This window comes from Buceros rhinoceros, unplaced genomic scaffold (assembly GCF_000710305.1).
Source record: "Buceros rhinoceros silvestris isolate BGI_N320 unplaced genomic scaffold, ASM71030v1 scaffold539, whole genome shotgun sequence".
Lineage (NCBI taxonomy): Eukaryota > Metazoa > Chordata > Aves > Bucerotiformes > Bucerotidae > Buceros > Buceros rhinoceros.
The window spans coordinates 7,821-19,524 of NW_010429528.1; the positions used below are offsets into that span (position 1 = coordinate 7,821).

The 11,704-nt window shown below is 38.3% G+C and overlaps 1 protein-coding gene across 1 annotated transcript; it reads right to left on the reverse strand.

Annotated features, from left to right (window-relative positions):
* Window positions 1–2,198: 2,198 nt before the first annotated feature.
* Window positions 2,199–9,855, reverse strand: LOC104499178 (multidrug resistance-associated protein 4-like; the record flags this gene model as incomplete). The annotated part of the gene is made up of 6 exons (XM_010142649.1): window positions 9,784–9,855; window positions 9,299–9,517; window positions 7,207–7,347; window positions 5,777–5,814; window positions 5,312–5,412; window positions 2,199–2,345 (listed from the first exon to the last, which is right to left on the reverse strand). Coding segments are annotated over exons 1-6 (718 nt in total), but the record flags the coding sequence as incomplete, so codon positions are not given.
* Between the last annotated feature and the right edge of the window lie 1,849 nt (window positions 9,856–11,704).

Genomic DNA, 11,704 nt, shown 5'->3' on the forward strand with positions numbered 1-11,704 from the left:
GTAAACTTGTACACAAAGCTTTTTTTTTTTTTTTTTTTTTTTTTTTTTTTTTTTTTTTTAGAAATAAGTCATCTCATTTGTTAACCACGACTGATTGGATCTACACTGCTGGTAGCTGACAGACATGTCATGATTCACCACGTACTTCCATTTCCTAATGTCGACTCCCTGATGCGGCTCATTAGTCTGTTTCCCCATTAAGAACTATGGAGAGCTTGGGATGTCTGTTTATTTAAGTTTCCTTCCTTGACTTTGAAACATGGATCACCGTATGTTCAAAATACTGACCGTGGCATTTTTTTAATTGCTCATTATTTTTGGATAAATAGAACAGCAAAAGTCAGTTCAGCAGTTGCTTCTGCTAAGGTCTTAAGAGATCTTACACAAATACTGAGAACACGATGGATACTTAAATGACAGATCTGACATTGCAAAATCAGCTTTGCTAATATGGGATATAATTAACTAATGGTTTGGCTTGGCTATTACAATCACAACCCTAGAAAAAGGAGCTTTTAATAATTTCAGTTTCTTTTTATAGTAAGGCATATCACAAAAAGAAAGAAAAAACCCCACAACTTAAATCTCATCCCAGTGCAAAAAAAATAGCATTTAAAGTTCAAAAAGATAAATACACAATAAAAAACCCCACGGAAATGAGACAGTGAAATACAGATGTTAAAAAGAGAATTTCAGAACTGCTACATGCTGCAGTTCTGAACAAGAGCATCGTCTCACACGTCATCTTTTCCCTTTTCTTTTTCCCTTTTTCAAAAGATGTATAGATCAGAACAGCAGTACCTTCCCATGCTACTATGACCAAAAGAAAGATGAAAAGAAATAAATGCACACTGAAGTTAATCTTCTATTATAAAATATCTGCTGATAAATAGAAACACAGATCTGTAAGTCACAACAGCGTGTGAGTACCAGCGATAGGCAGGTTTTTTGAATGTCACTTTTACAAAGCACTGCTAATTTGAGCTTCATAGAATGTTACAAAGCAAACTGTTATTTATTACTCTACATTGTCCCTGATGTTTACTCTATAGTTCTTTAGTTTGTTATAACGAGCCATGTTTCTGGACATTCTTAGATGATTATGTATCTTTCTTCAAAAAATACAGTTAATGCATATGCTGCACACACACAAAACTAAAAAAAAAAAAAAAGGAGAGAGAGGGAGGGAGAGAAGAGGAAGATCCCTGCCTACCTGACAACAAACCCCATCAGTACTACGATTCGTTCTGATGTTTGTGCTCTCACTAACTCTCCACTAACCTGTCTCCTGAGCTTATATCTTCACTACTAATCCTTTGTAGTGGCCTTGAATTTACACTAACACAGACTCATATACAAGTCAACTGCATTATGCAGCCTTAAACTTCTACAGTTGTAGATTTTTTTTTTTAAAGGGGAAATTGTACATTTTTCATTTATCACATTATGGACATGAACCTTTCCTCCATATGCATATTTCTTCCTGAAAATATTCCTTATTTCTCTGAAACAATAAAGCCATCCCTTATATACCCTTACTAGAATTAAAAGCCTTCTGGAACTACAAGAACAAGCCCATGTTCTTTTTCTTCAAGGGAGTGAAGACCATCAGATTTCTGCTTCTCACTTAAGACAGGCCATAGTAAATCAGTACCACCCTAGTACCTCATTCTCTTCACTCTGCTCCAGCTTCTCTCATTTCTTCTGAGGAGTGTAAGTATCTGGATTTCAGTTTTAAATTGCATGCTTTATGCTTTTGTGCATTCTGGAATTACCACGCATGCTTAAAATTATTTTTTAAAAGGACAAACCATTGTTGGGGATAAGCTTTCAAAGAAAAGCACAAGAAAGGCATCCCCACAGAATGCATGCATATACATTCAGCATATGTAAGACACCCCTTTATAACTGAATCAGAACAGCAATGGAACTAGCAGGTCAATGTACAACACCAAAAGTTGTAAGTAACTCATTTTTTTCTAGACTGCATTTGATCAACCATCAATAAGCAGTCAACATTCTGACTTTTAAATTTAAAAAGACCACACTGTTAAATTTAAAGATTTTAAGTAAAAGAAGCAAAAAACCACCCCAAATGTGCAAAAATATTGTAAAATTGTAATTGCCCAGAAATACTATAGTAAACATAATCAGTGAGGTACATTAAATGTTAAGGGTTTTTTTACTATTAAACTTACCTATAGGATTTCTGTCAAAAAACAAGACTGGAGCTTTCAAAATTGATTGAAACATTTTGTTGTGCAAAGTCTGACCAGAATTAACAAGAACTTGAAACACCAGAAGACTTCTTATTATGCCAAACAGTACTGTAGCCACCGTTAAACCTGAAATTCAAAACACATGAACAGAGAGAGCATGCATATGGATATGGATTGTTCACAAGGAATTTAAAATAAAACAGAACTAAACCCAAATAATCCTGACTTCTGTATATAGCAAGAATCCAAAGTTAAGCTGAGCACAGAACACAGGTATCTTCTATTTGTCAGTAGCTTCAGTTACTATCATATCATTGATTTAAACAATTTCTCTTTTTCATCTTGAAAGAAGTATCACTTTATAGAAATGAAGGAAATGTCTGTTAACCCATGAAATAAATCTGTATTAAAACCTTCTGCAAAACAGCTCTGCTAAGAAATTCATTTCACAGTGCCGTGTATAATTGTGGCTTGCAGAGGTCACTGTGAAGATTCAACATTTGCCAGCGGGTATTAACCAAGTAATATATACATGGTTATTTAGAGACAACCTTGAGTTATTCTCAATCAGCCCAAACCACTCATGCCATTCCTCCCCTTCTAAACCACATCAAATCATTTAAATTATGTGTATTTCTTTTACACAGTAGAAGATGCATCTTTTATGCCAAGCAAAATAGAGCCCTTCTAGGGAATTGGTCTGCAGACCAAATGGTCTTCCTTGTGGGCACATCTCCACTTTCAAGACATGGGTGCTACAGGGCAAAAGATGGAAATGAAGAATGATGAGATTGCTACTGCTCTGTTTGCTCTGTGTAATCTCCAGTGTGGCTGCTCAAATTCCCAGTCAGTGCAGGTCAACAGTGAAGGCATTAACCTCACATTTGGCAGTTGCTGGCAGGCTCCAGGTGATCTGCTCCAGAAACTAAGCATAGCTACCACAAGCCCAGATGCTCAGACCTTGAGGACACCCTTAAGTTAGACCTTAACTAGCATCATAAAATATTGCCTCTTCTAAGAACACGTTAAATCTGGACACAATTCAGGTACAGCTATAGTAACAGCAGCAAAGTGTGAGGTTTTACATCATATGATGTGGTTAAATCAATCAGTTATTCCGTCCTGCTTACTGCTGCATCCTCCCAGGATGCAAGAGAAGTGATCACCATTTCATTTGTTTACTCACAGTTTATTGACTGTGTTCTGCACGGTGCTGTTTTTAAGGAAAAAGCACATGGCTGGGATGAGGGCTGACTTCTGTATTCCAGGCCAGACAAAGGAAAACAACTCCAAAAGTAACTCATGTACCCAAACAAGAAAGCTTGGTCATGTACAAACAGAGCAGAAGAGCAACCAAGCAACAGGCTGTGGCAGAGCCCATGCCTAACAGCAGCCCGTGGAAGCAGTGGGAGAAGAGGGAGCATGTCCTGGGAACCCCACATTTCTGTACATCCTCCCTGAGGCTTGGAAGCTGCTGGAAGCTGATAGCATAACCCTCACCAAACGAATCACCTGAAAAGACCTAATGGTTAAGGAGAAGAGGGAGGGATGAGACTTCTTTCAAGTCTTTCACCCTGTCTGTCTCACACCAAAGGTTTTTGCTTTCCCCATTTACAAGCTTAGCACCTCAGTATGAGAGAGACAAGCACTCTGCACACTGACTTTACAGAAGAGGTGTGGAATTGGTACCTCAGTGCTGGCCAAAAGTGTTCCCATTAACAGAAATTCTACACTTCTAAATCTGTCTGATAGAAACAACAGGGACTAGGAAGTGACTACCATGGTAATTTTTTTTTTTCCCAAACACTGAGAATCAGAAATAAAAATGTTAAATTATTTTATTCAGTTTCAGAGGTTTCAGAAAAACGAGTTAGGTTATTATGTACTTCATACGAAATGTACTATCCTTCTATAACTTTCTCAACTTCATTTATGATTTTGCTTAGGTAGGTCAATGCTGTCTGTTCAACTACTGCAAGTATCTCACTAAGTCATCTGAACATTTCAATAGAAAGACAACCTTTGCTGTTCAAAAAAATTTGCTTTAAAGGATAAAATTTTCCATAACCTTGTTTAGATTATACAGTCAGAGAAAGCCAAGTTTGCCACACTTAATCATACTGTGCAGTCCACTGGAACAGCTCATGAAATAAGACATTACACAGAGAAAATAAGAGCCAAGTCTATCTGGCTCCTAAACTGTTGCTTCCCAGGCCAAGCACAATGTTTTCTTTCAAGCACTTGTATGACGTGGATTTCTGAAAAAAACCTGAACAATAAGTCTTCCACCTATCCTCTCACCCATGAGAAATGATTCTGAATACATTCAATGCATATTCTGCTGGTATTCCACCTGTTTTCTCACACCTAACATTCACATCTCCATCAAGAAACTACCATGCCATACAGAAGTGTACATCGCTAAAGGTGACAAATAGCAGAGTCTGAGAGCATATTTCTACATGTGATTTTTCTATGTCAATTTTTACTACAATTCGGAGCAGTGTTTCAAGATGTCTGTGTGCCTGAATACAAGGATCAGTGGCCTTTTCTGGATATTCAGAAGCATATGGCTAACTATTGAAATAGACTGAAATGTTTTTTAACATCCTGCTTCGCATACCCAGCTAGGATGCTTTTTAAAAACTGGTTATTTTGCTATGGCACTTCAGAAGGAATGTAGTCATGCCAAGGTTTAGAACAGAATGAATATCCATTTCTAATCCCTCTTGCCCATCCATATAATGAGCAAAGATTTAGCTCAATGACCTATTAGTATAGACAATAACCACAACCTTACAGTGACTGACTTCTTGAATACTCAATTTCTAGTTTACTTCCCGAAATCCAGGGAAAGCAAATTAAAAGCCTGCATTCAACCTGTTTCTTCTGTTAGATTTTATTTTATTTATTGCAATTAATTTAGCCAGTAAGCAAGACTCAGGCTCCTAATCTGTTCAGGCATTACTCAGTTGCTGCTAGAAATCACATTTCCCCAAATTGCCATTACTTTGCACCTCTCAAAACTGTTTATTATGACAGGTCAGAAAATAAATAGTTCTTTAGACACACACCCATGCGTGTGTAATTACCTGCATAAATTCCCAAATAAAAGTTAAGGTCTAGATGTTCTGTCTCATTTGCTCTATTATTTCCATTCGTTGTGACATTCAACTTCTCTTGATGATTTGCCCTGCGGAAATGCATACAGAAGACAATGATTATTAAATCACATCCTGCAAATATTAATGAGTACATTTAACTGTTTCTAGAATTAAGTCTGTTGAAATCTTTAGTTTAAAAGATCCTATGTACTGATGTTGTTATACCTCACACCACGAGTAGATGCAATCACAGGATACAATTCAGCATAAAGTTTGATTTTTTTTTTCCCCATACAAAATGAGTGGAGATCAGAAAAATATCAAGCATATTCTTAAGTCTTCTAGAACAGCTTTCCCACACACACACCACCGAAACAACATTAACTTCTATTAGACAAACAGCACTTGACTGAAAAGGCAGAAATGACCAACCAATTATTAACAACAACTTACCAGTAAGAAAGCCACCAGTCCTGCAGCACATATGCCACCTTGAGTAAAAGAAGAAAACACAAGAATCGTCTTACAAAATGAAAAAAACATTAGAAAATTAAGTTTCCTTGCTATTCTTTAATGTTCTCTGGGAAAACATCACATATTCAAGAAAGCACGCCACCCAGTCTTTCAAGACCAGCAGCAATTTGCAAAGCACATTAGAAGGTGCATTAGAACCCTGTACAAAGAAAGAAGTTACCTTAAATTACCTTACATGATAGCAAACTAAAGCAACATACTTAAGCGAAGAAAATATAGCAGCTCTTCCTAAAGTATGATAATTGCACATTAAAGAGCTCATTTTTTCAGTTCCTAAATTTGCTACTCGAGATATTCCAAAATGCTTTTTGATTAACAAACTTTCTGATGTTACCAGCCCAGAAATTTGTGTTTACAGGAGATAATTACCAGAAACAGGGTTGAAGGAGTATGAGAGAAGAGGGGAAGGGAGTAACTCCCTCCTACTGCCACTTTGCTTCTGTACTGGGAGGTGACTACAAACTTGTCACAGAGTTATTGATCTCAAAATGCACCTCTGCTCGTGTGAATTTAGAGTTCTGGACAGTCTACTGCAGAGATTTGTTCTTGTTCAGCCGTCTTTTCAACAGACTCAATTCAAGGACAAGCAAGAAGGAAGTGAAATGTGACAATTATATAGAGTATTTTTTACAGCCAAGACCAATCATTTCCATGAAATGAATTTAAGCTTTCTCTTCAGGAAACAGGAAAAGGCATTAAGCTATCTTCATGCAGCTTACTCAGCTTACCATTACTTTCAGGAAGTTTCAAAAGCGTTTTCCTTGTTTAACAATTCTTTGACAGACCTGCTACAGCCTACATTACTCACAATGTTTGACTATCCTCTCCCTCACTTTCTTACTCTGCTGAACAGGGATCCTCCTTCTGGCCCTTCTCATAACCTGCACTTACCAGCAGATGAGCTTGTTTTTTCAACACCTTCTGTCAAGAATCTGTCCTCCTATACCCATACATCTCTTTACCCTCCTCAACTGGAAACACACTAACTGCTCAGGTTTGTTCAACACTACTTTATACACCTGATGATTTTATTTTCTCTCTCCAAAAATTATACTAGCTTATAATTTCTGCGCCATGCTGACAGTAAAATAATTATTTTATCCAAGTATTAAAACTGTTGAAATAAGGATCAGTGCAAGACTTCTCAATGCTGTACCAGAACTCCATGCTGATATATAAAATTTGATTGAGTATACTATAAAATTGTTAAAGAACACCATGCTCCCAAACATTTTAGATGAAACTTCCCAGTAAAAAGCATACACAATGTTAAAAAGAAAAAAGAAAGAAAGAAAAAGAAGGCAAACCCAAAACACATTCAATATTATTTGTGGCTCCAGACAACTTACCTGTGCCAAAATATTGAATACTAGAAGTATAAAAATCACAAAGTAGTTTGCTCCCGCAGTGAAATACTTTCTGTAAACCTTAAAGCTTATTTTTCCCTCAGAGCGACTCTCCTCTGGTAGTGCAGCCAGTGCATTTTCAGCCTGAAAAAAAAAAACCCAACAACAAAAAAACCCAGAATAAAACACATCAACCTTGCAGTTGCAGAGTCAGACTAAGCCACTTGAATGTAGTGGTTCAGAATTAGCAAACAATTAAATAAGGATATAAAGTGATTATGCATCTAAAAACTTTAAATATCAGAACTATAGCTTTGGCCAAAAAAAATTAGTCTCAGCGCAGTAATACTGAAAAAAATCTACTCTGCAACGTGACACTGTGAGGATTTTATTGTGCCTTACATCACAGAATGAAACACAACTTCATTTACAGCCAATAATATTCAGTCTAACTGAGGACTAAACCAGGTTTTTCTTATGTACTACCTTCAGTCATAACAGCTCTGGAAACAAAGGCCTGGACTTCGGAAATATTCTGTTTTCACAGTGCAAGTGCCTGTACCCTTTCCTTTTCAGAAAAGTGCTTAAAGTAAATATTCTTCCGCAAGTATGTCCCAAAAATCAATCAATATATACCCAGAATGACAGATTGCTCATAAGGTTCTAACCACCTCCTTCTAAGTATCAACAAAGCATCTCAAAAAAAAGTAAAATGAGAGATCATATTAAGCAAACAATGGATGGGGGACACTGAAAGATTAAAAAACTAAAAAAAGAAACAGGCAAAAAGAATGTAAGAGAAATATTCAAACGAACAAAATTCTGTGTGGTTTCTTTGGGTTTTGGCACGGTTTTTTTTTAATTGCAGTATCTGTGATAGAAAAACAAGTGCCAGTTCAGTGGAGCCGTAATACTTGATTGTGTCGTCAGCAGACAGGGCTGTACCTGAGCAGTGGAATCAATAGACTCAACTCAGATGGAAAGAAGAAATCTCACCTACTTGCCCACAAAAGAAGAGAAACCTATTGTGGTTTTTTGTTTCTCCAGCCCTCCCACCACCATCCAACAGCTTTAATGCTGCTAAAAAGTTTGACATACCTTTGTGGATTTAAGAGTTGAGTCACCACTGGGACATTAATAATATCAAGGAAGCTAAGTGCTTTGGGGCATAAAACCATTCCTCCAAAAAGGTATGAGAAAGCCTGTAGCTTTTTTTTTCTTTAAATCTCACTGGTTTTCATCATAGAAAAGAAAAAGAAATAGCATATACCCATAGCACAAAGGTAACAATCATCAGGGGAACACAGGGAGTACTTGTTGCATTTGTTCCATGGACGCAGTGCCAGCACAAGTCTAGCAGGGTTCCTGAGCTCCTGTGCTGGTTTACGTAAATGCAAACACACCAGCAGAAGGCTGCCTCTGGAACAGACCCCCTATGGCTGCTTTTGCACTGTGCAGAACAAGAGATAATAAGGCACCTGGAAGTCAAGCTGTCACCATACAAAGCGTTCTGTTTTCACCGACCCAAGGGCTGGGCAGAGCAACACAGTGGTGTCCCAAGGTTACCTCCTCAGAGACATTCTCAAGACTGCGTGGGTATGTGAACACCAGCCATGCAAAGTAGACTCTGTATGAAGCTGCCACTTCTGCACGCACTTCCCAGAGCTCAGGATTTCAGGGAAAGTGTTAAACTGAGTTCAGCACTGCACAAACAAGCAGAACCCACCCAATACAGTCGTACTGGCCTTTTAAAGCCCTGCTGTCAGAGGACAGGATGAAGAAAGCACAGAGCAGAGTCTTTGGACCCCTACAGGAGTGCTTCCTGCATCCAGCAGAGCTGATGCTGAACCTGAACAAGTTCACTTTGCTGGGTTTGCCCAGAACAGCACAGAGCTGTGGGATGCCTGCACTCCGCAGCCCAGGTGGCAGGACTGACAGCAGCACAGTGCTGGGCAGATCCACCATGGAGGGCAAGCTCTCACCTGCTAATGCAATCCAACAACCCCTAAAATTCTAATGCAGCAGGAAAGCCCTTATTGAAGTTAAAAAACCAGTCAGATGACAATTGAGGCACAGCTATCCTTTGAGCACTCACAGATGGTTGTTGTTCCACTGCTCCATCTTTCTGTGAGTGGACAGAAGAATCCTGGGACCAAACAGAGGACTCCGAGAAGGTTCGGTTCCGTGCAGACTTCAGGTTAGGGGTTCCTGGAACCGACGGCTGTTCTACCTCCTCATCTTTTTTCAAAAGGGAAGCAAAGTCGATGCCAGATCTCAGGAACTCTGAATAGGTACCTTTCCCCACCATTTTACCCTACAATTAATATAAGCTTTGATTATCTTCATTATACGCTTTCTGTAAAGTTCAATTTTTCCTATCTATCCTCAGTGCCTCTGGAGTTTTGCAGTTGCTGAGCACCGCAACCGAGCTGAAACCTCTATTGCTATCAGTTTTTCATCTAGAAGACCAAAAACAAGATCTTCACTCTCTAACCAGTCCCTTCCCACCAGCTAACCAGCAGGCCAAGGCACATACAAACAGGATGACAAAAGTCCCAGTTACATTCAGGTGAAAATTACCTCCTTGGAGAAGCTGCGGGAGACAGCCCATGAAGCTTTAGGAGAAGGTGCTGAACGACAACACATAACCATCGCTACTTTACATTATTTAATTTTCTGGTCCTCATAAAGCTCTACAAGGAGCCACACCAACAGTTTCCACACCTCTTTACATCTCTATCCTAAACTCATTTCTAGGAAGCTACCGTGATTTCTAAAGAGACCTGAATGGGAGGAAAAAGACAGCTGGTGTCCTTTTTTTGCACCTTTTGAGGCCTCAAAAGTAATTTCACATACTTCAGCACCCAACCTTAGAAAAAAACAGCAAAAGAGCCTGAACAGCTGAAGTTCTTGCATTTCCCCTCTACCCCTGAATATCTGGTACAACAAAGTTGGGAAGGAACCAGTTTTGCTGAAGACCTGCTCATTCTCAAAGGTATCTGTGATCATTTCTCACCCTTAATTTAAAAAAAGGAATGGATGCAAAACCAATATAGTTCTTAATTCACACAAAAGTGTAAGAAACAAGAATAACAGCAAAGCATTAACATAGCCTCAAAATAAGAAATTCACAGTATATTATACATATGTGAGATAAAAATCAGTATGTGACATTACATATATGCATGACAAAATTCAAAATCACATTTTTCAGGGAAGATATTCTAGAAAAAAATCAACTTATTCATTAATAACTATAAGTCTTTAAAATTATATATGGTCATTAGTAGACAGGAAACAAATTTACAAACTAGAAATAAAAATCTTAAACTCTTTTTTCCTTTCTTAGATTAAAAAGGATAACTAGAAAGTATGTGAGATATAAAGGTATAGACACTGAAATGACTTACATCTTTTAAAATTAGAATCTGACTTGCAGCACGGAGATACTGCAACTGGTGAGTGACCAAAACACAGATCTTCTGATGCAAGGCCTGACAAATACATCTGCAAAGAGATGCAAAAATTAATTAAAAAATGAAATGTCCTGAAACATTTTGGCTATTTCTGGAAAATGTCTTCTACTGATTTACATCAGGTTTAAAGTAAGACAAAACGATGCACATGCTTATTTGATTGACATGAACTACACTTAACAAATATGTTCCTTATTCATCTGTGTAAGTTTCTAAGGTAGGGAAAAGAGATTTCCTATTTCTGGACTGGGGTGAAAGAGGATAAAATATCTTGAGGACGTTTCAATAAAATTGTCTTCAACATCCTCCTAATAGATGTACATGTCATAAGCTGAATTGCCAAGGGTATTTAACAAAAAGTAAACTAACAAGAAATGAAAGCAGGAACACACTGTGGGCAATTGTGGGAAAATACAGCCAACAACAGTAACTTCTTTTTAGATGAGCTTTTAGAGCAGCTGTAACCATGAGCCACTGAGAGTTCTGGAGAAATAAACAGTACTACTGATGTGAGCTACATCCACATATGTAACTGAGGTAGAGGAGCAAGACCTTTCAACCATCTCTGAGCTTTTCCCACAGAATCAAGGCTTACCTTCCTCTCCAAAACCTTACCTGCTTACTCTAGAGGCTTCCCCAGAAGTTTTGGATTTGGACAGAGAAATAAGAAGGGGCACACCAGAACCAGTCAGCAAGTGCAGTTCAATCCCACACAGTTTTAGCCCAAAAGATACCTGGTATTTTTTCAGGCTCCCAAAGCACTGCAGTGGAGTAAAGGTTTACAAGTGTGGGGGTCTGCAAACACACTCTTCACATACAACAGGAAGAGCACGCACACATCTGAGATCCAGCACTACCAACACTCTCATTGCCTTCACCCCCACAGTAACAAACTGGGGACACAAACCCTTCAAGATGCTACTTTCTCAACTACTCGCTATCTTAAGGAAATAAGGAAAACTGATATTGTCTAGAACTGAAGTGTCCAGGGAAGGTGTACACATTAGCATTTTCCATTCGGATCA